This window comes from Chelonia mydas, chromosome 7, assembly GCF_015237465.2.
Source record: "Chelonia mydas isolate rCheMyd1 chromosome 7, rCheMyd1.pri.v2, whole genome shotgun sequence".
Lineage (NCBI taxonomy): Eukaryota > Metazoa > Chordata > Testudines > Cheloniidae > Chelonia > Chelonia mydas.
In genome coordinates this window covers 91,143,785-91,170,815 of record NC_057853.1, presented here as the reverse complement: position 1 = coordinate 91,170,815, position 27,031 = coordinate 91,143,785, and the positions used below count along the sequence as shown (strand labels likewise).

The 27,031-nt window shown below is 38.8% G+C and overlaps 1 protein-coding gene across 7 annotated transcripts in view; it reads right to left on the bottom strand.

The window, feature by feature from the left end:
- TBC1D12 (TBC1 domain family member 12) overlaps positions 1-27,031 on the bottom strand; it is a 95,217-nt gene that overhangs the window by 56,659 nt on the left and 11,527 nt on the right. For 6 of the 7 annotated variants that reach the window (XM_043550722.1, XM_043550724.1, XM_043550723.1 and 3 more), the window contains exon 2: positions 7,094-7,217. The exons of the other annotated variant lie outside the window; for it this stretch is intronic. In XM_043550722.1, the coding sequence (XP_043406657.1) occupies positions 7,094-7,217 (124 nt within the window). The remainder of the gene's footprint in view (positions 1-7,093; positions 7,218-27,031) is intronic. 7 annotated transcript variants of the gene reach the window in all.

Genomic DNA, 27,031 nt, shown 5'->3' with positions numbered 1-27,031 from the left:
AACATCTGTCATTGGTGTCAGACACAGGAATCTTACTATCGACTTCAATGGAGTTGGGACTTCATTAGTGTTCAGGTAGGGACTTCAGCATAGTCAACTTTTGCTAATTGAAACCCTCTCACATTATGCTTTTGATTATGATTTCTAATGTTCAATATCAATTTTCAGAGACCTGATGACAATCCTAACTTTTTTCAGATATATTAGTTGTAGGACAATGACAAAATAGTCTACAAGTGCTATTTGGTGTTTGTCAGATTGCTTGCTTAATGCTAGCACCCTTGGTCACGTAGAAGTGAGTGTAAATAATGGTTGCTGCTCTTTTCTTCACTGTTTTAAAACTGATTTCCTATTCTGCTTTTTAGAGTGTCTGAGACTTAAAAAAAGCAGTTTTTCTTCTAAATTCTAAGGCTCCTAAAAAGGCTTTACCTGGCTAAAGGAGGAGATAATGCAGGCTACTTTAGAATATGAAGCTGTACATCTGTGAGAGACAGAAAGACATGAGAAGACTGAAAAAGATACCATCTCTGTCTTGTAACCCAAGCAGAGTTCAGGAATCATGGTAAAATGATTTATTGGTCTTCAAATAAATATTTTCATTAATAAAAAAAAGAGAACTGAATTTAAATGCCTCAATCAATATTTCACTTGACTATGTCACTTTCACCACAGATTTAAATCTCATTTCTAATGAATAAGGTATTTTCAAAAAATGGAAGCAAATTAGTTTTACTTAATCTTAATCAGCTCTGCCACTTTAATCAGTACCAATGGAAATATATTATATTCATCATATGCTGCAAATGCATTTCAGCTTCAAACTTATTAAGTTTTATTTCAAAGTGTAGGACAATGATTTTTAAAGTGAGAAGGCAAGTGTAGTTTACTAGTCAGGATTTCTGTTAATCCATATGTTCCCCTATTTAAATTGGCAATTACATTTGTAGTCACAGTTCATCAGAATAAAAAGTTCAGTACACTAAACACATTTTTGGCACTTTTAATCCTAAAAGATGGCTATTTTTCCCTTTACTAAACAGGGGAGGAAGGAAGCACAGCTGGTGGGAGATGTTCAGAAAAAAAACACCACACATCCTACTTGTGCAGTTTTAAATCCAGTGAGAACTGAGACAGCCAACAGCTGCAAGCTGAGAGAATTAGCCTGCCAAGAACTTTCAACCTTTGATCCATTTACAGCTGTAAAGTCTAACCAGAAGAATGTGGGTATCTATAGCTGAATGAGCAGTAATCTTTTGGAAAAGAGAATATGCAATTTGCTGCACTAAAGTATAACAAAAATAAAATCAATAAATAGACTTACTCTTAAAATTATTTCCTTGCAGTACTTTCTGCACGTGTGTAGGGCAATTTTTCAAATCTCACTAGTTCTCTGAAGATAATACACATTACAGCATTACATTTCTGGGACCTGTGGCTTCAGGGAGTTCTCAAACCAAGTTTCCAGATTTTCTGGAGGACCTGTTTTGAGACAGCCTGCTCATATTACCACCTATCCCATTTTTTGTGGGAAAACAGTTTGCACTAAAATCTAGTAGTCAGATCAGATAACTAGGAGTCAAACTCTTGAATTGAAATCCTGACTGCCATTGACTTGCTGTGTGACCCTGAGCACATCCTTTAGGGTTGCCATCTCTGATGTATCAGAGATTATCCTGAGCCCGTAACACAGGACAGCTGACAGCGTGAACTGATCATCCTTACAAATTTCCTGAGACAACTACCTCAAAAAAGTTGGGGGAGGGGAGAGAGAGCAGAGGGTGATCTTGGGAAAACCTGAGTAGGTGGGCAACCCTATTTAATTGATATCAATTTCTCCATATGTAGAAACAGGAATACCTGCCTACTGTACAAGCATACCGTGAAGATAAATCTTCAGGTTCTGAACTCTTACAGCAGGCCTTCACTACCCACTGGATCGGCGGGTTAGTGATCGATCTATCAGGGATCGATTATTGCGACTAGTCTAGACACTATAATCGATCCCCGAATGCACTCCCCGTCGACTCTGGAACTCCAGCTCGCAAGAGGTGGAAGCGGAGTCGACAGGGGAGCAGCAGCGGTTGACTCACCACCGTCCTCACAGCCAGATAAGTCGGCCTAAGATACACAGACTTCAGCTACGACACCGACCCTCCCTCCCAGTGTAGACCAGGGCCTAGAGTGCTATGATTATTTAAAGAGGCCTCAGTGTTGACTTAGTACAGCTGAACACAAAAAAACCCAAACACACATTTAGTTTAGGCCTAAATTATAGCTGAAATATCGAAATGTCACAGAATAAGGAACTCCAAAAAAATTTCTGATTTGCAAGTATTGACAAATCTCATTTCAACATTTTCAAAGTATTTTGACATTCCCTGAAACAATGTTCTGTTTCAAGTAAGTTAAACATTAAACTGCATCTGCCTACAGTGCCATGGTGCCTCATGGAAGCTGTAGTTTGGATGCATCATGCCCTTATTCTTTCCTATGGGTTGGCCTCCCTGGCAGGATTATGCATCCCTTGATGTACTGTAGTCCGGTTACTCCCATGATGTGGCTCAGTCAGAGGTGACAACAATGCAAGGTATAGTGCAGCCAAGAAGCCAAGACCACAGGAGAGAATGGGGACATGAAGCACTTGAACTACCATTCCCATGAGATGCTATGGTACAGAGACAGATGCAGTAGGATGTTGAGCTAACTCAAAATTAAGTGCTCGGGGTCAGTTAACATGCCAAAAAAGAATTCGGACTTGGGTCCAACCGACTGAAAGCAAAATATTTCATTTGAATTTTTCCCCACAGAAAGTTTTGATTTTGTGGAAGCTCATTAAAAAAAAAAAGTCTTTTAGACTGAAGATCCCCAACCAATTCCACCGAGTTGGATGGTTACCTCAATAACAAAAGAAAATACAAATGACATTCTAAATTACTCAGCAATATTGGAAGGATACGTTTAGATATATTTTGCATGCCTTTAAAAGAAAAAAAACAAATGACCTTTTTGAAAACACAAACCCATTAATGATTTATTTTTGCTTAACTTTCTCAATAAATTACCATACCAGTTATTTGTTTTATATCAGGTACTGCCATTAAGTTCCACTTGGGGCATCACCACTTCACTAACCTCATTTCTGTTATTAGTCACTATGGGATTTTTCCTATTCATTGCAGTTTTGTACTCTTAAATCTTCTCTCTTTATAGAGAGAGAAAGCTACTTATAATCCAGACATTATCAAAAGTCCATTTTCAGATCTGTAGTCTCCTTTAGCTAAATAGGCAGAGCTTGCCTCTACGTTTCAAGCCCTCTGATCTCTAGAATATATAAATAGGAGAATCTCAGCTTTCATTTATGAATTAGTATATTTAATCTCTCTCGGCAAAAATGGTTTTGGTATGTAAACAGATAAACCAATTACTAGGATTGTGATTGGATTTTTTCCTAAAGACCATACAGTTCATTTATGTCTTCAAACCCCTCCTCATCCCCACTGTTTCTTTGGAATCCATGAAAGCCATATGAACCTCAATTTTGGAGAAGACCTTAGATTAGCACCCAGCTATGGGAGGCCATGGTTTTAAGGGCAGGCCTACACTTAAAATTCTGCAACAGTGCAGCTGCATCACTGTAGCGCTTAAGTGAAGATGCTCCTACACCAACAGGAGAGTTTCTCCTGTCAATGTAGTTAATCCACCTCCCCAAGAGGGTGGTAGCTTTGTTGACAGAAGCTCTCCTGTCGACATGGCACTGTCTACATGGGAGGTTAGGCTGCTATAATTACGTCGCTGAAGGATGTGGATTTTTCACACCCCTAAGTGTTAGTTATACCGATATAAATCTGTAATGTTGACCTGGCCTTGGATTGGTAAGGCTTTCCACCAATGACACAAAGACTGATGTAAGCATGCTCTCTCTGGTGGCCTGCCTCAGCCAAGACAACGCCACTGTTGAACACCCAGCCTGACCTGTCGGCACTTTGGGAAGGCATATTTAGCATATTCTCATTGGACTTTTCAAACAAGTAATAATACAAGGCCACAAGCATTTTGTGCAAGTGGTCCATAGGTGTACCCACAGGCACTGGTTTCCAACTTTCCCCGGGGTGCTCAAGCTCCTCTCAGCTCCAGGCCCCGCACCCACTCCACTTCTCCAAAAGCCCCACTTCAGCCCAACCTCTTCCTGCCCAGTTCTGCCCTCTCACCCCAGCACACCCTGTCCCCATTCCTCCCAGCACCTCCTGCAAGCCACGGAACAGCAGCAATGAAAGAAGGGCTTTAGCACACAAACCACACCTCAGAGACTTTACACGCTTCCATATGTTCCCCCCAGTTTTCTACTTCCTGTCATCATCAATGTATTATTGTATTATTGTAGGCAACACAATTTAGACCAGGTACTAAAGGTGAAATTATCTTTAGTAAAATGCACCTTCATCCATTAGAATCCTTGCTGGATTAACAAAGTGGGCCAAAATTTTCCAAGAGACAAGGCTGAGTTTGCACAGAAGCTGCTTGCTTAGAGGGAGTGGTACCACTTCTGGAAAAGGTCCCACTATTGATGTGGATTTTCAAGGCACATAATCAGGAAATGTCTCAAGTTTGGAATCTCAGGTCAGGTGCTGCCTCCCATAATTCAGATCAGCCAAATGTGTACTCATGTTGTAAAGTCTCTTGCTGTGGCTGGAATGCTGACAGTACACTAGAACAATAATCTGAAGCCATTAAAACACTGAAGGTGGATGGTTGTGTTGTCTTATCTAAGATATTACCTAAATACTATACAATATCTAGATGAACAGAAAAGAGGATGCATTCATCAATTCAAAGTTACTAATAGAAGTCTCATTTTGAATGTAACAAAAAGTGAAGCAGATATTCACTGAGGGGGAGTAGAAGGAAGAAGTAAATTTGCTGATCTGATGGACTGTGATCTGTCTCAAGAGCAACCTCCTTCACTGCAAGAAAAGAGGAACTGATGACTGGAAACTGTATAGTCCACCACCTCTACTCCGAAGACAAGAAACCAGAAACCTCTGGATTCTCAGCATATAGTATTTATTGGAGACAGAGAGCCAAGAATGTTAATAGCAGATACTTTTAGAGAACACTTCTTTTCACAATTAAGGAAGCTACCATTAACATTCAAATTGAAGGAAAAACTACACTTGAAGATGCACACTTTTTAAATATTGTACATATGAAAGTATCTCAAACAAAAACATACAACTTTTATTGCTTAATCTAAGGAAGTGATATCTTAAAATAGAGTTTGGTTTATCATTTATCCCAGCGAGTCCTGTTTAAACACTGTTGCGATTTCAGTGCAAGTGACTTTTTTTTTTGGCAGCTCATAGCAAAACACTACAGGATTCTATGACTGATATTTCCCATCCCACTGGGAGTTCAAGCTCCCGAAAAACCTTCCCATTTTTCACTTCACTGCTTCACAAAGGGTTCCTGTTGAAGTTTTTTTTTTGTTTGGTTGTTGGCCCCCCCCCCCTTTTTTTTTTTTAAGAAAAAAAGAAAAAAGGATGACAGAACATAGCTCCCTCCATAGCTTGTCAATTGCAACCGTTGGAGGAGCATGGGGCAGGGGGGGAAGAGAAGCAAGAGAGAAGAGAAGTCACAGAAAGGCGGGGGGGAGGGGGAAGCTCTCCCTCAGGTCACTCGGGTCTGGTCTACACCTAGAAATTAGATCAACCTAGCTATATCGTTCAGGGCAGTGAAAAAATTTCACACCATATGCAATGCAGTTAGGTCAACCAAACCCCCACTGTAGAAGCAGCTAGGTCAATAGGAGAATTCTTCCACTGACCTAGCTACTGCTTCTCAGAGAGGTGAATTACACGCATCAATGAGAAAACCCCTTCCGGGAATGTGGGACCTACACACACTATAGCAGCACAGCTGCAGAGCCTTAGCTGTGCGCTTGTAGCATAAAACAAGGTTACTGCCTCCGCCAGCACAACAGAAAGGAACTCAAATTCACTAAGTCAGCACATCATACTGCCTTTGAACTGCAGGGACACATTCATGTGTTTCGTATTTTCAAACATTAATATTGTATTACTACCAATTATTCACTTTAATAAAGCAGTGGCATTTGTACGTACTAGCAGAGGAATAGTACACTAAAAATATACAGGAATGAACATAAAAGACAATAAGGCATTATAATCGATAGACGAGTTACTAGCCAAGCAGAAGTTCCAGACGCTTTGACCACTACAGACTCCCATCTGGGCAGACTTTTCACATGGCTTCTTGTGGGGCTCAAGGTACTCTAACTTCACCTAGGACTGAATCTAACCAGATCTGTGCATTGTCTGTAGACAGTGATTGTGTATCCACACTCGGAAAAAAACCTAGTTTTTGTTTTTAATCGTGTGTTTGCTAACAGATAAGATTCTAGTGATAAGGCAGTGTGTGAGTTCTCACAGATGTTAACAGGTTGAGGTAAACCACTAGGGTATTTTTAAAACCATAAACAGTCTTTTCCACATTAGGATTTTATCATATATCAGCTAACACGATAAAATAAAACCCACATCTTTTCTCCTTGTGAAGACCAGGCCTGAGTCTTTCTAACCTGATTTGGAATGGTATGCCAAGTTTTGTCTTAATATATCCAGTCACCAAGCTCTCTCCCACAATCTTATAATACAACATTAGTTTGCTTACAAGTCATTTAGAATGTGGGGAAAGTTTGTAAATACTGAAAGACCATTAGTTCTTTAAATCAGAGTATATTTTAGTACTGCTAGAACAACTGGATGCATATGAATGGTTTTCATACATTTCTTTCTACTGATCTCCAAAGTACTGAAGACAACTTTGTTTATTCTGTATTGAATTAAGTTTCACTGAGTGAGCTGAGGTATCCATTCTCTGCTTGGAAAGTTACTTGAGAAACAAGGAAAAATGTAACTATTTTTCTTTCAGTGAAAGGCAAAACTCAAAAAGGTTCTTCTGACTGTCAAGCTGGGTGCCAGTTACTGATAATTATGACGGGGACATCTACTAAGAATCAAACTCATTCCTAAAAGAACCAAAATTTCATACCTAAAACTATGAGATAGTTACTCACCTGCTGAATTATTTTGGAATCTTTTTGAAAGTTTTCTCTAGGAGGGACTTTTCCAAATAATTTCCAGCCAGGAGCACTGTGGAGAGCAGGTTTGAGTTCCTTTGTCCTTTTGGTGAAAAAGTTTCTGGGGGAGGGGAAAAAAAATCCTTTTAAATTACAGGCATCTTACAATACTAAAGTTTGTCTCAATTTTAGATTTGTTTTAGCCCAATACATCTTTGTAGAAACTTAAAGTTCAGAAGAGCAAATACTTGTTTGTATACTACCTTTAATTTTCTCTTGTTCTTTAAAAAAATGTGAATAATGTATAAAATAAGAATTGTCACGTGCTATTGAAATAAATATCCAATTGTTTTCAATAATTGCTTTTGAAATTATACACCGCTGGACAGTTTTCTTTTTTAATGTTTGACAGTTATAACTCAACAGGAATAAATGGCTAGAGCATTAAATATCAGAGCATCTACAGGATACTGGAGGACTCACCTATCTTTTAAGGAGTTCAGAATATTGTGTATCTAGTTTATGTCTTTGCAGTGATAGTATGTTTAAAAAATAATATTTAATCATTTAGCCAAGGATGGTGAATTTAAATCTTTGTGTTAAATAAATCAGCTGGAAAGTGATTTAAAAAAAAGTCTTCCTCGTCCAAAATTCTAGGCAGCCGATGAAGTGAGCTGTAGCTCACGAAAGCTTATGCTCAAATAAATTGGTTAGTCTCTAAGGTGCCACTAGTACTCCTTTTCTTTTTGCGAATACGGACTAACACGGCTGCTACTCTGAAACCTGTCAAAATACTAGAGACATTGGTACTATAAAATACATAATTCCACTGATTAAACATAAACCAGGACAACATTTCCAAAAAATTATGTTGTGATATAGAGCACTGCATACCAAGAAGTTTTAATTTCAGAATATTTGTGGTGAACTCATCTCCAAGTATTAAATTTCAGCCTGTAACAACTCATCACTCATGTATGGGGGATATAACTTGTTCAGGAAGGACAGGCAGGGTAAAAAGGGAGGAGGTCCTGCATTATACATCTAGACTATACACACTTGTTCTGAGGTCCACAAGGAGGTGATAGGCAGACCAGTTGAAAATCTATGGGTAAAGATAAAGAGGTGGGGGGGGGGGCAAAAAGGGAGTGATGTCATGGTAAGGTCTACTATACACCATCATATCAGGAAGAAGAGGTGGATGAGGCATTTCTAGAACAAAAAAGATACATCCAAAAAAAACAGACCTAGTAGTAATGTGGGACTAACTACCCAGACGTCTGTTGGAAAACTAATAGGGCAAATCACAAAATTTCTAATAAGTTTTTGGAATGTATAAGGGACAACTTTTTATTTCAGAAAGGGGAGATAGGTAGAAACTAATTGAAAACGACTAAGAGGGAGAAATTGGTAAAGAAACTGAAGGCAACTTGGGTGATCACAAAATGGAAGGAGTGTAAGCAACACAATAAAGACAATGGATTTCAATAAAAGCAGACAAACTCAGAAATGATAGGGATAAGGTCCCAGGGAAGGGCAATCTAATGGAAAAAGGAGTTCAGGAGAGCTGGCAGTTTCTTAAGGAGGCAATATTTAAGGCACAACCACTGCAGGCAATCCCAATGTGAAGGAAAGATCAGAAGAATAGTAAAAGCCTAACTATGGCACCATCAGGAGCTCTTTAATGACCTGAAAATCAAAAAAAAAAAAAAAAAAGCCTACAAGAAAGTGGAAACAGACAAATTGCTAAGGAGGAGTACAAAAGACAAAAATTTAAAAAGTAGCCTCATATTACTAAATAAGATACAAAATGTAGATGCCCAGTGATATCCAATATAACTAATGTTACAAAGCAGTTCGGATTTCAGCACCCAATTTTCACATTCCGATTTTCTTTAAACATACACAGTTGTTAAGCTAGGAACGTGACTCTGTCCACAGATAAAATTTCTTTTGGAAAAAAATCTCTGCAATTATAGATTGTGTGTGCTATGGGGAAACGTGTACATTCTTTTCCCCATTGTGATATATTCCAACTTTTCAAAAAGAAAAAAAAAAAAGAAAAGAAAAGAAAAAACAGGCCTACAAACAGCTCAGCTTGGGAAATTAAAAATAAAGCAGTGACTGAAAAAACCTCACTCACTTAGCATATGCCCAAGCAGCACATCCTAGATACTAGTGTAATATAAACGAATAATGTTTAAAGTTTTTCAGCAGAGCTCAGTGAAAGCAAGTCACTGATGTCTCTACATACTTGTCTTGCCTGATCAAGCGATTGTGAAGTGGCAAGGACTCCCACTAGAATTTGCACAAACAGAAATGATAGAAGTTTCATTGAAACATAGCAAATATTAAAGCCACCAAAATCTGCATAGGCTTAGCATCAGGAACAGAAGAGAAATTCAGGTTTGAAAAGAATAGCTAAGCCAATCCTATAATTTTAAAAAGTCTCCGTGTTTGTGACAGTTTTCATTCTTAAAGTTCTAAAAGTTAGAAAAATATTTCCAGAATTTCCATTGTGAAGTTGACAGCATAATGCAGACTGCCAAAAAAAGTGTCTTTAGGCAAAAAAGTGTCATCAGCAACACTCCCAGCTTCACTCAAAATTACCTCACTATGGTGTGAGCTGCCCAGTGTAGTAGAGAGACTCACATTTAACACAGTTTTAAAAAAAAAGTAATAAAGCACATGAAAATGAGATGGCATCATTAATGCAACATTAAGTCAGCACAGTCAACGTAGTTTAGGGCTTATCTACACTGCCTCACAGTTTAGACTGCTAGGGCATATATAGCAGTGTGCACCAAAGTGTTGCATTGTCATTCCTCCCCTACCCGGATCTTGCAGATGCAAACAAACAGGTTCCTAGTCTGCATTAATGCAAATTAGGAGCCTTTTAGTTTGTGCCTGCAGTATCCACACAGGGGGAGTTACAATGCAGCACTTTGGTGCACACGGCTATACACCCCTCAGTAGTCCAAACTGAGGGACATCAACTGTAGACATAGCCCTGTCAAAAGAGGCAAGAAAAGCAAGAGTTAAGGTTCAAACAGCAACAATAACTATTGCACAGACTGTACCTTTCACAGCACAACAGGTAATATTTAATGAGAAAAACAGAAAATACCAATGTTGTGGAACAGTTCTGCTATTGAAGTTTAGCTATGTTAGTTAACCTTTTTATTTAATAGTTTCCAATTTGGAAAAAATTCTGAAGTAGTAACGTGATAAGATTTGCCACGGTCCATCTTTAACAAGTTTTCTTCAAAGCACAATTTAAAAGGCTCGGATATCCTACCCAAACAAAATGGTCTTTCCTGACATTCAACTATTCAGAAGTTATAGGCAGGCAGAAGGAAGCTGCTGTACTATAGTAGCAACAATTTCAGTTTTGATTAACAGTAAGTAATAAGAGATGGCAGAGAAGTTGCTCTGCTGCACAGTAAGACACCTTGAATTACTTCTTCGTAAAAATCTTAAATTCATCACAATGAAGTTTTATTCCAGATGACAATTACTTCTTCCACTACGAAACAAACCTCCCTCCCCTAAATTTAAGATGGTTGTGTTGACTCACCCTTTATCCCAGCAAAACGTAGGATCAGCACTTCTCAGTACTGTATGCAATATTTTATCCAGTCTTTCATGTCCCTTTGATAAGACACTTGTCCACAAACTTTGTTAAAGGCGATTCCAACTTTTGTGACATGGATTAAAAAACCTAGGAATGCGTGTACAGCTTTAAATAAGGTTTCCTTCATCAGCCAGTGTATAAAACAATTAAGTCTAAATGGACAGATGTGTCTGAATGGAAGTTCTAAGCCTTCTAAGGAGTAACAAGGTCATCTTAGGGCACATTTGATCAGAGGTATGCCTGCAACCATTTCTAGCCTCAGATCAGTTGCTGTTTAGAATGATTACAGGGCCAGTGGCATGTAGGTGCTCTGCACAAATTTTCAGAGATTTACATTGTATAACTCCCAACATTCAGATTTTTCTCAAATCAGTGTTCACCTAACCTGTTTCAGGGCTGAAAGTAAACCAGCTTTCCCAGTTCCTTGGTTCAGTTTCTCAAAGCACTTATGTGCTGGCCTCCAAATGTACAGCACAACACTAGTTCTCTGTATAAAATATTAGCATTTTGAACAGCTTATTGACTTTATATGGTTACTTTGTGCAATGATTTTTGACTGGCTCTTTAGAAGACACTTTTTTTGGAGTGTACAGCTAGCTAGAAAACCTTGTACTGTTAAATTTGGCAAGTTTCAGTTAGAGTGGGACTTTCATAATGCGTGTACCTTTGAATAAGAATTTTGTTTAGTTTTATCCATGGGTTTTGCTTATTTTTAGTTGGATACATTTCCTTACCAGCTTGACTGAATTTATATTAGTGTCCTGAAAATATCCTTTACAATTTGCCCTGATAGAAATACAAGTATGCTACACAGTTACTGCATATAAGTACCTGCATTTTACTTGTGAAAAATTACAACCACGTCTGTCTTCTACTTAAGACGGTCCACCTATTAACTTTCTAATCTGTTATAAAACTGCATTTTAAACTATTGCATTAATCATTAACAAGAAACCCTGTACAGTGCGTGTCCAAACAGCATCTTTTCTGTATCACAACCATGTTTGTGCACCTGTACCCACACTATCACGGTGCACTCTGAAAAATCAGCAGAAGCTACTCCAGTGTTCTCCAGCAGGGGACATAATATCTGGAGGTCATACAGAGCAGCATGTGGGGCACCACAAACATTAAAGGGAAGATGGACAAGCCAAACTGGTCACAGGATGTCTTGGTTAAATGCCAAAAACAAGTGTGTTGAACCAGTTACAAGAGGACAGCTACGTGCCAGCATAGGGTTCTGGTAAGAGAGAAACATTTAGCCAGGTACTGCTCCCAGAGTTTTAACTATGTTTAGAGCTGGCCACATTAGTAACTAAATTACAAAGTTAGTGGAAGATGAAGTTTTAACAAAGCCAAAATATGCATGGTAAGTAAGCCCGAAAGACAAACCAGAAACAGAAAACTTGCACCAGGCACAGAAGGGGAAAAACCTACACTGTTCAACTGACCCTTTTGCTGAGCTTAGAAAAGGTGTTCCCACAGAAGGATCTAGTTTCTCCCTTTTCTTTGAACAGTTGAGAATCATGTGAGTGATATTACTAATCAATGAATATGTCCACCCCGAGAGGAAGATTAGAAATTCTGCTTGTTTATGGTGTAGTAGCAAAAGTTTTGGCATTCTGCTCGGTGCTGTGAATTAATTACAAGAATGAGGTACCTTCCACAGTGCTCTGGATTGTTTACAAGGCGGAGATAAGTGTATTAAAACATTTCCTCCTGAATATATATATACACACACTAGTTCCACAGATTACCATTTTACATAGCCTGTCCTGATGTAGGTGTTGGAAAATGTAAACAGTAGCATCAGGTAATGAAACTTGCAGGAATACAAGATGACATCTCACGACAATCTCTTCTCTTCACATCGAGTTCCAGCTCTTTGGCCACATCCTCAAAGTTCTGCATTGCTCCACTTATTTTACAGGTTAGTTTTTATTCCCCACACTCAAGACTTTCTAATGATTTATTCTCTAACTAATTCTCTCTCCTTTGTGTGCCCTTATTTCCTCCTGCTGCTCATTACTTCATACCTTTTTCACATGGTCTCCAACACTCTCTCTTTGTAGGCAACATCTCTTTCAAATATCTCCTAAAGTATTTTTCATTTATTCTCATAGTTGTTCCCGCCCTCATGCCTGATTTGTATTGCAGTTTACATTCAGTTGGAAGTGTCTCAAAGCAGGGATCTCCTCACTTGTAATTTAAGAGAATCACAGCCAAAAATGTCTACTTAAAAAAAAAAAATCCTTCTAGTGCAGGATCTTCACATGAAGTTGTATCCAATCTGTTGGAGACAAGAGAGACATCTCCCAAAGTGACTTCCAAAACTCTTCCATGTACTGTGGATACCTTCAAGAGACTAGAAATCGGACATACAGATCTCCAATATTGACATTCACCAGTTTTGTTCATTTCCCGTAACTGACTGAACTGTCAAAAAAATATAGTAAGTATCACTATTACAGTGCTGTCCCTTAGCTATATAGTAGTAGCTGAAATTGAGCACAATAGTGAGCCAGATTTTCCAGAAGTAGGTATGCAAGAACATACAGCTTTGTGGATGGTTTGGGAAATAGAGAAACAGATTTTAGGTCAGGGACTTTGCTGGTTGCTGGGAATCACTTGGCCTTCATTTATACTAGGGAATACCACTGACGCTACCCACCAGCTCAGCTGCATCACTGTTAGCACCAGCAGAAGCTGTAATACAGACAAGACTCCAACAACTGTTAATATTTTACCACCAAGTCAAATAAAGTTCCTTTTATGGGTCCCTAAAAACCTACGAATTTTAAGAAGAAAGTCAAACAGCAGCGTTATTTATATAATAGGTGTGAACAGCCCTTTGCTGTCAAAGATTTTCCCCAATATTTCATTTCTGTAGAAAGGTATTTCAAAATGGAATCCCACATGGTCTACAAACATCCCCACTTCTCCGTATGACACAAGTCCACCTTGCTTTAGATATTCTTTACTACAATGAAGTTATAGTATGTTAACAAGAAAGCCATATAGTAGAACCTCAGAGTTACAAACACCAGAGTTACGAACTGACCAGCCAACAACACATCTCATTTGGAACCGGAAGTACGCAATCAGGCAGTAGCAGAGATTTAAAAAAACAAAACACAGTTTAGTACTGTGTTAAACGTAAACTACTAAAATATAAAGGGAAAAGTAGCATTTTCCTTCTGCATAGTAAAGTTTCAAAGCTGTACTGAGTCAATGTTCAGTTGTAAATTTTTAAAAACCATAACATTTTGTTCAAAGTTATGAACATTTCAGAGTTGCAAACCATCTCCACTCCTGAGGTGTTCATAACTTTGAGGTATTTAACTCATGCAATAGCCTTTGTTTGCCTTTTGAATACCAATTTCAAATGCAGCATTGAAGGTGTACAATTTACTTTTATGTTGTATAGTCTATGTTGTTTAGTGTATTTCAGTTTTTCCTTAGAAATATATCTGGTCAGTAAATACTCAAATTTCAAATCGCCAGGGTAGATTCAACGCTAGAATTTTTTAATCTGTCAGTACTGAGTAGCAGTTAATTTAACTGTTTCATCTATTATGAACCAGCTTGAGGTATAAGTATAAGTAAGATTCACTATTTTTGGAAGCCAATATAATATTTTCTGTTCTGATGTGCTCATTTAAATCGTGATTAAAACTGGTGACTTAAAAATCACTGATTTAAAATCAGTCCACCCTGACTCAGGGTATATGCTGAAGTGCTGAAGGAATTGGCGGCTGTGATTGCAGAGCCCTTGGCCATTATCTTTGAAAACTCGTGGCGAACGGGGGAAGTCCCGGATGACTGGAAAAAGGCTAATGTAGTACCAATCTTTAAAAAAGGGAAGAAGGAGGATCCTGGGAACTACAGGCCAGTCAGCCTCACCTCAGTCCCTGGAAAAATCATGGAGCAGGTCCTCAAAGAATCAATCCTGAAGCACTTACATGAGAGGAAAGTGATCAGGAACAGTCAGCATGGATTCACCAAGGGAAGGTCATGCCTGACTAATCTAATCGCCTTTTATGATGAGATTACTGGTTCTGTGGATGAAGGGAAAGCAGTGGATGTATTGTTTCTTGACTTTAGCAAAGCTTTTGACACGGTCTCCCACAGTATTCTTGTCAGCAAGTTAAGGAAGTATGGGCTGGATGAATGCACTATAAGGTGGGTAGAAAGCTGGCTAGATTGTCGGGCTCAACGGGTAGTGATCAATGGCTCCATGTCTAGTTGGCAGCCGGTGTCAAGTGGAGTGCCCCAGGGGTCGGTCCTCGGGCCGGTTTTGTTCAATATCTTCATAAATGATCTGGAGGATGGTGTGGATTGCACTCTCAGCAAATTTGCGGATGATACTAAACTGGGAGGAGTGGTAGATACGCTGGAGGGGAGGGATAGGATACAGAAGGACCTAGACAAATTGGAGGATTGGGCCAAAAGAAATCTGATGAGGTTCAATAAGGATAAGTGCAGGGTCCTACACTTAGGATGGAAGAATCCAATGCACCGCTACAGACTAGGGACCGAATGGCTAGGCAGCAGTTCTGCGGAAAAGGACCTAGGGGTGACAGTGGACGAGAAGCTGGATATGAGTCAGCAGTGTGCCCTTGTTGCCAAGAAGGCCAATGGCATTTTGGGATGTATAAGTAGGGGCATAGCGAGCAGATCGAGGGACGTGATCGTTCCCCTCTATTCGACACTGGTGAGGCCTCATCTGGAGTAGTGTCCAGTTTTGGGCCCCACACTACAAGAAGGATGTGGATAAATTAGAGAGAGTCCAGCGAAGGGCAACAAAAATGATTAGGGGTCTAGAGCACATGACTTATGAGGAGAGGCTGAGGGAGCTGGGATTGTTTAGTCTGCAGAAGAGAAGAATGAGGGGGGATTTGATAGCTGCTTTCAACTACCTGAAAGGGGGTCCCAAAGGGGATGGCTCTAGACTGTTCTCAATGGTAGCAGATGACAGAACGAGGAGTAATGGTCTCAAGTTGCAATGGGGGAGGTTTAGATTGGATATTAGGAAAAACTTTTTCACTAAAAGGGTGGTGAAACACTGGAATGCGTTACCTAGGGAGGTGGTAGAATCTCCTTCCTTAGAGGTTTTTAAGGTCAGGCTTGACAAAGCCCTGGCTGGGATGATTTAACTGGGAATTGGTCCTGCTTCGAGCAGGTGGTTGGACTAGATGACCTTCTGGGGTCCCTTCCAACCCTGATATTCTATGATTTTATGATTCTATATTGATGACCCTAGATGTCCCTCCCCTGAACTTAGGCTGACCAGATAGCAAGTGTCAAAAATTGGGACAGGAGGTGGGGGGGTAACAGGTGCCTATGTGAGAAAAAGACCCAAAAATCGGGACTGTCCCTATAAAAATCGGGACATCTGGTCACCCTACCTGAACGCCCCAAGGGAGAAAACTCAATTCAGTGCATCACCCCCTCCTCACATTCTGCCAATGACACCAGTCTTGACTACCCACTTTTCCTACTTCTCCCATAAAAAGGTGGCATGGAAACATTTATGTAATGAATAGCCTCCTTGAATTACTCCATGCATCTACTAACCTCTGCTTTTTCAAATCCCTTCTCACACGCCACTTCTACCGCTATATCTATAGCGATATTATGGGGCTAACTACACCTCAGAGAGCTCCCTTCTCAGATATTAAGCCTCTTGCCATCATCTGTCTCCAGATGCAATTTCTGTTCAGCCTGAGATGTAGTTGTAGATTTGTAATTGCTTATTCTAGTGCAGGCCCATCTCTATTTGGGTACCTGTTTGATGTTCTCTTTAGGAACTTATGAACAGCAATACTGACCAACAATCATCTTAAACCAAAGTATTTTTATTTAGTAGTTGAAACAAAACTTCAGCGATTATAGGATTATAAAACAACTAAGTCTACACACATTTAGTCTCTACCTTATACTTCATCACAAGTTAAGTTAGATAGGCTTTTTACACACACACTTTATAGGTTCAGTTCTGTTCCAACTTAGATTCTCTTAGGATACATCCATATTAAGATAAAATATGTGCTCTTACCTCATGTTAGCTAGCACGTGTAACTAACTGAGGTAAACTCTTAGCGAAGACAAGACAGTTTATATAGTTTTCACATGTATTAGCAGGTTGAACAGAACATTGTTCCCAGTGTGCGCAAGTAGTTTTATTCATTCCTTCCACCGTAAATTACCTTGCATTTGCCTACACTGAATTTCATCTGCTACTGTTGCCCTATCACCTAGCTTTGCTAGATCCTTATGAAGTTCCTCAAAATCCTATTTAGCCCTCAGTAATCTAAAATTAAGTCATCTTCAGATTTTGCCACCTCATTTTTCATCCCCTTTTCCAGAATAATAAATATATTAAAACAATACAGGCAACTTAAATTTCTGTATGGAAACAGTTTACATACTATTGTTAAAAAGTACCTCCAAGGAAGTTTTCAGTTTTACTTTTTGCACAGGATAGCATCTTAGTCATTTTCTCCTGTTTGAGTCAGTCTTCCAAACTTAAAGGAAACTGGCAAGAAAAATGTGATTTTGAAGCTACTAGAATTGGCTAGGGGTAGCAAAAGGCAGGTATAGTAACAAACCACTTCTTAGTCATTTTCTTTAAATTAACCATCCCAGCATCTGACAGAGATGAAAGGGACAGCTAGCTGAAGCTTAACCTATACAGGCTAGAGACGATGCAATTAGAAAGAGTGAAATGCTTGTGTCATCATCACAGCATCCTCTACTAAGTGAATGTGTCCACAGATCAAGTCACTGGCGGACTTCTTACACCAGAGAAAGGTTAGGAGACTGAACTCCATCTTGTCAGAGGTTTTGGCCATTGTTTTGGCCAAGGTTTTGGCCTTCATGAGCTCTGGGCTGGATGTGCAACAAAAAAGTAAAGGATATATAGAGCTAAGTTTCATCTATATGTTACTGATAGCTGAGACCGATTACCGCACATATACCCTTCCCAGCTTCATGAACATGCTAAGAAGAAAACAGAGCCCTGTGCAACTCCACAGGTGAACACTCTGCTGACCTGCAGAATCCATTAAGTTCCAAGGTGGATAAAATATCTCTTTTCAAACTGGATTTTAAAATTTCACATCATGATTTAAATTAAGTCAGATTTACATATTAGTTGTTTGCTTTCTTCCCATTTTATAATCTTAAATTGGGAAAGTGGACATTTTGTAGTGGCTTCTTTAAATACTTTCCTAATAGTTAGAATTTCAAATTTTACAGAGACTTTTCTAAGAGACTTCATACTTAAAATGCTCATCTGCTGAAACAGTTGTACAGACCTTCGTTAACATCATTTCTATGGGACCACCACAAAATTCAAACATAAAACTGGAAAGTATATAACCTAAACTATATTTGCAACCCAAACCAATTTCCAGTATGCTGAAGTTCCACAAGTCACAAAAGCAGAATTGCTTTGATTGAGCTATAATCCATTAGGGTCTGCGACTGGAGATCAATGGCACCTGTATTCCTACATCACTTGGGAGCAAAATAGTCAAAGAAGAAATTCACAACAACTTCTAGCATATTTAAAATCTAAAAACTTTGCTATTAACAATGAAGCAATTTTGTTTTGAACAAAAATGTGTCATAAAAAGAAAAGTTTATGAAAAATACAATTTTAGCCATTCATGCTCCTAACACTTTGTGCATGAGTAACTTTACTCAGATGAATGGTCCTATTGACTCTCATTCATAATTACGTACCTGCATATGCGTATGCAGGAACAGGACCTTAATTTTCAAATATATTGTTTTTGCTTAGAGCAGCTTTGTAAGTTCCAATAAGATACCCTACTAGTAGTAGCATTTTAAAAGGCAATTATAATTTAGTTCATTATATATTTTAATTAGGGCTGCTAAGAGATTAAAAAATTAATCGTGATTAATTGCACTGTTAAACAATAATAGAATACCATTTAAGTATTTTTGGATGTTTTCTACATTTTCAAATATATTGATTTAAATTACAACCCAGAATACAAAGTGTACAATGCTCACTTTATATTTATTACAAATATTTGCACTGTAAAAAACAAAATTGTATTTTTCAATTCATCTAACAAGTACTGTAGTGCAATCTCTTTATCATGAAAGTTGAACTTACAAATATAGAATTATGTACAAAAAAATAACTGCATTCAAAAATAAAACAAAACAATGCAAAACTTTAGAGCCTACAAGTCCACTCAGTCCTATTTCTTGTTCAGCCAATCGCTCAGACAAAGAAGTTTGTTTACATTTGCAGGAGATAATGCTGTCCACTCCTTGTTCACTATGTCACCTGAAAGTGAGAACAGGTGTTCTCATGGCACTGTTGTAACCAACATCACAAGATATTTACATGTCAGATGCGCTAGAGTGTCATATGTCCCTTCATGCTTCAACCACCATTCCAGAGGGCATGCGTCCATACTGGTAACGGGCTCTGCTCAATAACAATCCAAAGCACAGCAGACTGACGCATATTCATTTTCATCATCCGAGAGTCAAATGCCACCAGCAGAACACTGATTTTCTTTTTTGGTGGTTTGGGTTCTGAGGTTTCCGCAACACAGTGTTGCTCTTTTCAGACTTCTGAAAGCATGCTCCATACCTCGTCCCAATCAGATTTTGGAAGGCACTTCAGATTCTTAAACTTGGGGTTGAGTGCTGTAGTTATCTTTAGAAATCTCACACTGGTAGCTTCATGTTTTGTCAAATCTGCAAGGAAAGCGTTCTTAAAATGAACACGTGCCGAGTCATCATCCGAGACTACTATAACATGAAATATATGGCAAAATGTGGGTAAAATAGAGCCGGAGACATACAATTCTCCCCACAAGGAGTTCAGTCACAAATTTAATTAACGCATTTTTTTTAATAAGCATCATCAGCATGGAAGCATGTCCTCTGGAATGGTAGCCAAAGAATGAAGGGGCATATGAATGTTTAGCATAACTGGCACGTAAATACCTTGCAATGCCGGCTACAAAAGTCCCAGGCGAACAACTGTTCTCACTTTCTGGTGACATTGTAAATAAGAAGTGGGCAGCAATATTTCCCATAAATGTAAACAAACTGGTTTGTCTTAGCAATTGGCTGACCGAGAAGTAGGACTGAGTGGATTTGAAGGCTCTAAAGTTTTGCATTGGTTTTGTTTTTGAGTGCAGTTCTGTAACGTATACATGTAGAATTTTTTGTAAGTTGCACTTTCATGATTAAGATTTCACTACAGTACTTGTATGAGATGAATTGAAAAATACTATTTCTTTTATCATTTTTCAGTGCAAATATTTGTAATCAAAAATATAAAGTAAGCACTGTACACTTTGTATTGTGTTGTAACTGAAATCAATATAGTTGAAAATGGAGAAAACATCCACAAATATTTAATACATTTCAATTGGTATTCTATTGTTTAACAGTGCGATTAATTTTTTTAATCGCAGTTATTTTTGAGTTAATCGCATGAGTTAACTGAGATTAATCGACAGGCCTAATTTTAATCTAAAGCCTCAAGTTTTGAAACTAGTTTTAGAAAGCTTCAACTTGATTTACATCAATGATTTAAAGAAAGTGATCTGAATCATGATCATTTAGGTTGCTCCACTCTGCTAAATTCTGAAGCATGTACCTTGGATCTTAAATGAGGAAGTTCTCATGGTTGATTTCAAAATAAGTTTGTAAAGTTTCCAGCCGACTGAGCAATGTTCAGAGGCATTTTATAATTAAGATAAAACTTTGAAATGGATCACTGCTTTGCAGTGCTAGTTTAAGTATACTTATTCCTAATACATCTACGTGTTGAAAACAAGAATTACTAAAAGAGCAGTCAATTTTCCTTGTCTGAACAACTATGGACAACTAATTTTGCATGTTTACACACAAAAAGTTAATACATTATATGTGGCAGAAATTCAACTGCGGTAAAGATTTGAGAAATCCTCATCTAGTAAGTATAACTCAAACAGATGAGGATACGATCTAATTATACCATTTTGTATATTTATATCCATTTTATTTTGTGTTTGTATATTTTGTAACACCAGATGTCAAAATGCATTAACTGTATACTTTTACTACCAAAAACTGTCTCAAAATGTACAAGATAAAAATACAACTTGAGTAAGATAAGGATCCATTTATCAAGACTAAAGCATGCCCTATTTTATGCAGATTTATGTTTTTGCCTAGCTTGCAGTACTCAGTCATTCACACAGTTGCTAATATTTCCAGGATATGCAGAGTCAGACTGTGGCTTATTAGGGGATAGGAGTTTCCCCTAATGTTATACTACTTCCAGGCAAAGTAAGCTCCAAGTTTTGAATCATCGGGTTCCTTAAATTCTACTTCATTTTGAAAATGTAGTAGAGTACACTTCAACTGTGTCTTCCATGGAAGTGCACGCGCACACACACACACACACACACACCCCCACCCCCTTCCAACCCCACACATCCAGCAAGACAACTTCAGGTCATGCAGACCTGCAATTTCTCTCTCATTTTCCTTCACAGCCTCACGAGAGTTTGCAGTTTTTAAGAGCCCAGTACAAAGAGTTATTATTGGGAGCAACACAACAGCTTAAAATGAAAAAAAAATTTAAAAAAAAATACAGCATGTTGAGAACAAATTCTATTACATCCTTGTTGTCTCACACAAGGAATTATGATAATGGGTTATAGGAAAAAATAGTAAAGTAAAAGTAAAAGCAACAAAATATTTGAATGTGGCCGAAGTTAACAACATATTTTTAAGAGGGGAGTCTCACTGTTAAAACAATTTATTAAGCATACCAAATGTAACTCAACACAATCTATAAATAATGAATCACTAAAAAGAAATAAGATCTTCCAGATAACCATCTACTAGCCTTCCAGGTTGACTGAAAGGATTCAAGGTCTTAAAACAAAAACAAAAAAAGTTAAAGTTGTGAATCAATTTTGTAAGCATTTGCATGGGGCAGAGGGTGTGTCCTTGGATTGTATTTTGTGCAGAAATCAAGCTTTGAATCAGGGATCAGAATATCATTGCCTGTCAAGTATTGCAGATCTGTATTATGTGCCGTAATCCAAGAGTTATTTTGTTGCTTATACATGTTCAACCCCATATACTTTCTCAAATTACTAATCATATGAAGGATTGGAGAGAGTGCATGATGGGATATATTAATATATCCAGTTCGGGGCACCATACCTTAGGAAAGATCTGGCTAAATTGGAGGGAGTCCAGAGAAGAGCAACAAAAATGATTTCTAAAAGATTTAGAAAACCTGACCTATGAGGACCGGTTAAAAAACTGTGCATGTTTAGTCTGAGAAAAGATGAGTAAGGGGGGGGCAGGGGGGCATGTTCCTCATGTCCATTGAGGGTAGGACACAAAATACTGGGCTTAGTCTACAGCAAGGGATATTTCGTTTAGATGTTAGGGAAAGGTTTCTAATTATACGGGTAGCTAAGCTCTGGAATAGGCTTCCAAAACAGGCTGTGGCATCCCCATCATTGCAGGTTTTTCAGAACAGGCTGAAGATACACCTGTCAGGTATGATCTAGGTTTACTTGGTCCTGCCTCAGAACAGGGGGAAGGACTAGAAGACTTCGAGGTTCCTTCCAGCCCTACTTTTCTAGCATTCTGTAACTCTAACAGTACAATCAAGTCTCATACACAAAGAGACAAGCATTAGGAATTACATACAGTAATTGCATACTTTAATAGCCTAAATATACTTTAAATCTAGGAATAAGTAACTGACTTCAATCTTTATAATAATAGCCATTTTAAAAGATATACAGTCAACACTGACCTCTGTGTAACATACTCAGATAAGACATTTGAAAAATCCGTGCACTTTAAGACCAACTCAGAACAAGATGTCCAATCCATGTTTATTATTTTCACTGGACTCAACGTAATCAGAAAACTTCACAAAGGTAAGTTTCTGGTTCATGATTTAGTTACTATCTTTAATTTTAAAAACGGAGAAAACAGAATAAGGAAATTCTTTTTCTTTGTGTTACCAAACTAGTGGAGCTGTGGTTCATAACGAGATGTTTGACACAGAAGGGGTGAAAAAAAAGCTAAGCACAATAATGATTTCCATTAACATATTTTAAGTAGAAAAGTTAAGATATACGTCCCAGCAAACTGGAAGAATGACTAATCTAGATGTATACAGCATATTTTCAAATATTTTTTGCTACTCAGTTTGCAAAGTGAGACTTCATGTCTGAGTACACAGATTTCCCATCACTATACAGAAACAAGATTTTAAATTTAGACCAATCAGAATAAAACTATTCCAGCCTTGCCCACATTAATACAATTCAACAGTTATTTCCCAAACCACCATGTTCTTCATCAAAGGAATCCAGTGTACTATAAAATTGCTCAGAAAAGGAGGTACTAATTGAAATGGGCATATAGAAAGAAAACTGGGAATTGTTATCTTTCCAGTTGTTTCTTGAAAAGCTGTCAAACCTTATAGTTTCAGAGATTAAAGGATAATCAGAAGAGAAAGCTATAACAAGATACATTCCATATAGATAGCTAAATTTACATTACAGATGCAGGAGTCAGGAATGGAAAGGTAAGGTTTAATCATATATTTCTGGAGAATCCCTGCCTCGATCAATCAACAGGCTGGTGCAGTCAATGAGGCAGCCACAATTTATTTTTTATTGTCAATATACAATGAATGGACCTGTGCCTTATCCATTACACATTGTTAAACCTGTACACGGAAGGCCTAAATTTGCTCTTTGGCAATTCTGAGTAAATCCACTATCTTCCTTACACTAATCTAACTACATAATCACATTATTTACATAGAATGCCCTCCATAATTAAGTACACATATGGAATGGTGTGCAGTGAATTAAGAAAGGGTACATATGAGACCTATCTTACATCTGTGGTCCTCATTCTGGACAACAGTAGATTTTGGGTTTGCTTGGGATTTTTTAAACTACCACAGTAAATTTACTACATTTCATTACAAGCCTTTGGTTCGTTTGCTGTACTACATTCAACCAGTGCAGCTAGATATGCAAGTAGCTATTAATAATTATAATAATGTATACAGCCAACAAGATTTACAAGGTGTATGTGAAAACAATCTTAGCTTTCCCCACATCTGAAGTGTTTCACTTTGCTGCCTTAAAGACAGACTGCAAAAATGTATTTAAAAAGGGATTTTGTGCCCTCTTCTTCTTTATAATATATAAAGATGACCTGACTATACTGCCTCTCTTCTCTTCCTCTCTACAATTTTTCTTACATATTTCTGACGTGAGAAATATTAGGAACATCATGTCTGGTCTTCCCATAAAGTTATCCAGCAAAACTGGGAAGGAGGGGGCGAGCGTCTCCGATTTTTATTATGAATCCACTCCTTAATTAATAGATGTTGGCTGATGAATCTTCAGCTCAAGTCCTCCTCTTTGGAAAATTCTCATTGAACATCATTAGAAACAGATGTTATGTATACCAAAAACTAAAATTTAATTTTCCCTTTCAACTGGTCAGCTGTCATTTCTTGAGCCACCAGTTTCACTAGTTCTCTTGCTTATCCACGGTCTTTTAGGATGTAAGAGACCTGTATTTCTAATGTTAAACAGAAATGGCAACATTCTTAAATACTGAAGTTTTCTTTATACATCACGAAACAACATGAAGCCAAACAATTTTTTCCCTCCCTTTGCAGGTCAAGTGTAAGTTACAGAAGATTTTGTATAAAATTCCTTAAGTTGGTTGGTGTGTTTTGTTGTCCTCCCCTCCCCTCCAAGAAATCAACAAAAATTCCATCAACAGAACAGCATGTCTTGCATATGGTGCACACTTAATTCTTGGATCTTACTGAATGAAGCAATTTTTAGTTAGACAGCCAGTTAAGCAAAGACTCAGCTGCTGTCAGACTTGCCTGGAACCTCGATGAACTGGTAGGGGAAGAGTTGCCTGGTGGTAGAATGAGTCTCAGAAGTCACTGAAGGATGCACAGTGTCAGGCCCTGCCTCCTGGTCGTCAGGCCTAGTAGTCAGAGTGGAGGGCAAAGCCTGACGTAGGGTTGGGACTGAACAGAGGACAGCACTGGAACGTAGATCCGGGGACAGGCCGGGGATCAGAACCAAAATCAGAGTCTGCAGACAAGCCAAAATAGTACTGTAGCTGGAGTCCAAGTGCAGGCCAGAGGTCAAAGTCAGGTGGTTAGAGTCCAAGGAGGTCAGGAAGTGGAGGCAAGGCTGGAGCAAGGTCAGAGTAAGGCAAGGACAAGACTGGAACAGGGCTCAGGCAAGGCTGAGGCAGGAAGAGGAGCAGAAGCAGGCTTGGAGTAGAGTCTGATCTGCTGCACTGCAGTGTGAGGGTTCCTGGCCAGTAGTGCTGTTGTATTGGGGAAATACCTGAGCCTGGGGGGTCATCTGACCCAGGCTCCACTGAGAGATAGGCTGCTGTCACATGCCTGAAGGCTGAGACCCTGCAGGCTCTTTGTGAATGGTAAGTTAGTGTAGCTGGGTTGTTGCACAATGCCTGAGTGGTGAGTCACGACAGCTCTGTTGGAGGGGCACCTATTGAGTTTCTGCACGTAACAGCCCCTGTTGGTGGGGTGGCTGAGCGAGCAGCCCTGGTTTGGCTGCGGGTTTGCCTAACAGGCAGAAGGATTGTGATATTACACTAGGATGAATAATTGAACCAAAATGGCTGTAGCACTCAAGTTGCTAGTCTACATCAGCACTGAAGTCATGAAAACTGAACCAGCTATAACCTGCTCAGGGCTTGTCAACACAGTGCATTAGAGTACACCAGTTGGAGTGTAATTTCTAGTGCATACCAGCACGTCGCACTTCAGCTGCCCATATGGGCTCTGCTGGCATGCACTAACAGTTCTTTTCTGTGCTTCTATGGAATTTTTAGTGCATGCTAACAGGGGCCACATGGGCAGTTAGTGAGCAACACATGTAGAGCACACTGGAATTTATACCATAGCTAATGCACAGTAACACAGTGTAGATAAGCCCTCAAAGTTACTACAGTTGTAACACTTAGAACTAATGAAAAGGGTTACAAGCACCTACGGGTAGATCAGAGGTCTCAAACACACAGCCTGCATGTGGCCTGTGGGGTTATTTCCTGCGGGCTGCCAAGTTCCCATCCCCGCCCCCCCGCTCCCTCTCCCCCCAAGGTTGCCATGTCCCTGCTCCTCTGCCTACCTCCAGGCACTTCCCACCACCAAACAGCTGTTTGGTGGCACTTAGCACTTTCCAGGAGGGAGGGGACAGGAGCGGGGAGCCACATGCTCGAGGAGGAGGCAGGGATTTGGGGAAGGGGTGGGGCCTCATGGAAGGGGTGGAGTGGAGGTGGGGCTGGGGGGTGTCAGTGATGCAGCCCTCGGGTCAATGTACTAGTCCTCATGTGGCCCCTGTGGTGATTAGACTGAGATCCCTGGGGTAGATAGTGTTTTATCAGTTTGAACCAAGCTCTTAATGACAAGTATGCCTAGTACAGACCAGCCCTACAAATACTAGTTTGTTGATAGAGTATTGGAATATGTTGTAACCTTAAACTCAATCATGTATAACAAAAAACAGTAGGGTTAAAATGCTAAGAATTTAATAAGTACAGAAAAGAAAAATAAAGGGAAGGAAGATAAATCAAATATCCTCATCATTCACACATGTGTACATCACAGTTCTGGCTGCAGACTTAAATATGGAGATACTACACAGCAACTGCATAACTACGTTAATGTTTCATGATTTAACAGAAACACCTGGTGATCAGATGGGAAGAAAACATATGAAAAAGGCACTATTAAAAAACTCAAAATACTGACAGAGAACACGTCACCAAAAGCAAAGGCAAAAAAGCCTAAAAAAATAAAGTAACAGACTTTTAAAAGTAATTTTTCAGTTTTTTACAGTTTTTCTTCTTTGAGCTACAAAGTGGCTGGAGTAAGTGTATTAATGCAATTCTAGTAACTTGTTCACATAAGTCTGTTAGAACTAGACAGAAGGGCCAAGAAATAATGGCAGAATAAGTTGATGTTCTGCTTTTACTGTACATTACGTATGCCAAAAAAGCCTTCAAATTATTTTTGATTGCAACTTTAAAATAAGCATGCTTTTTTGTCTTGTTTGAAGAGTTTTAGCCCAGCTATACTCCAGGGGGGAAATGTTATTTGAAGTTAACTACAATGATCACCGCAACAAAATTTGGGTCCAGCAGCTTTTTACCTTGATTCTCCAGGCAATTGGAATTCAGGCCAAATATCTGTAATTTAAGTG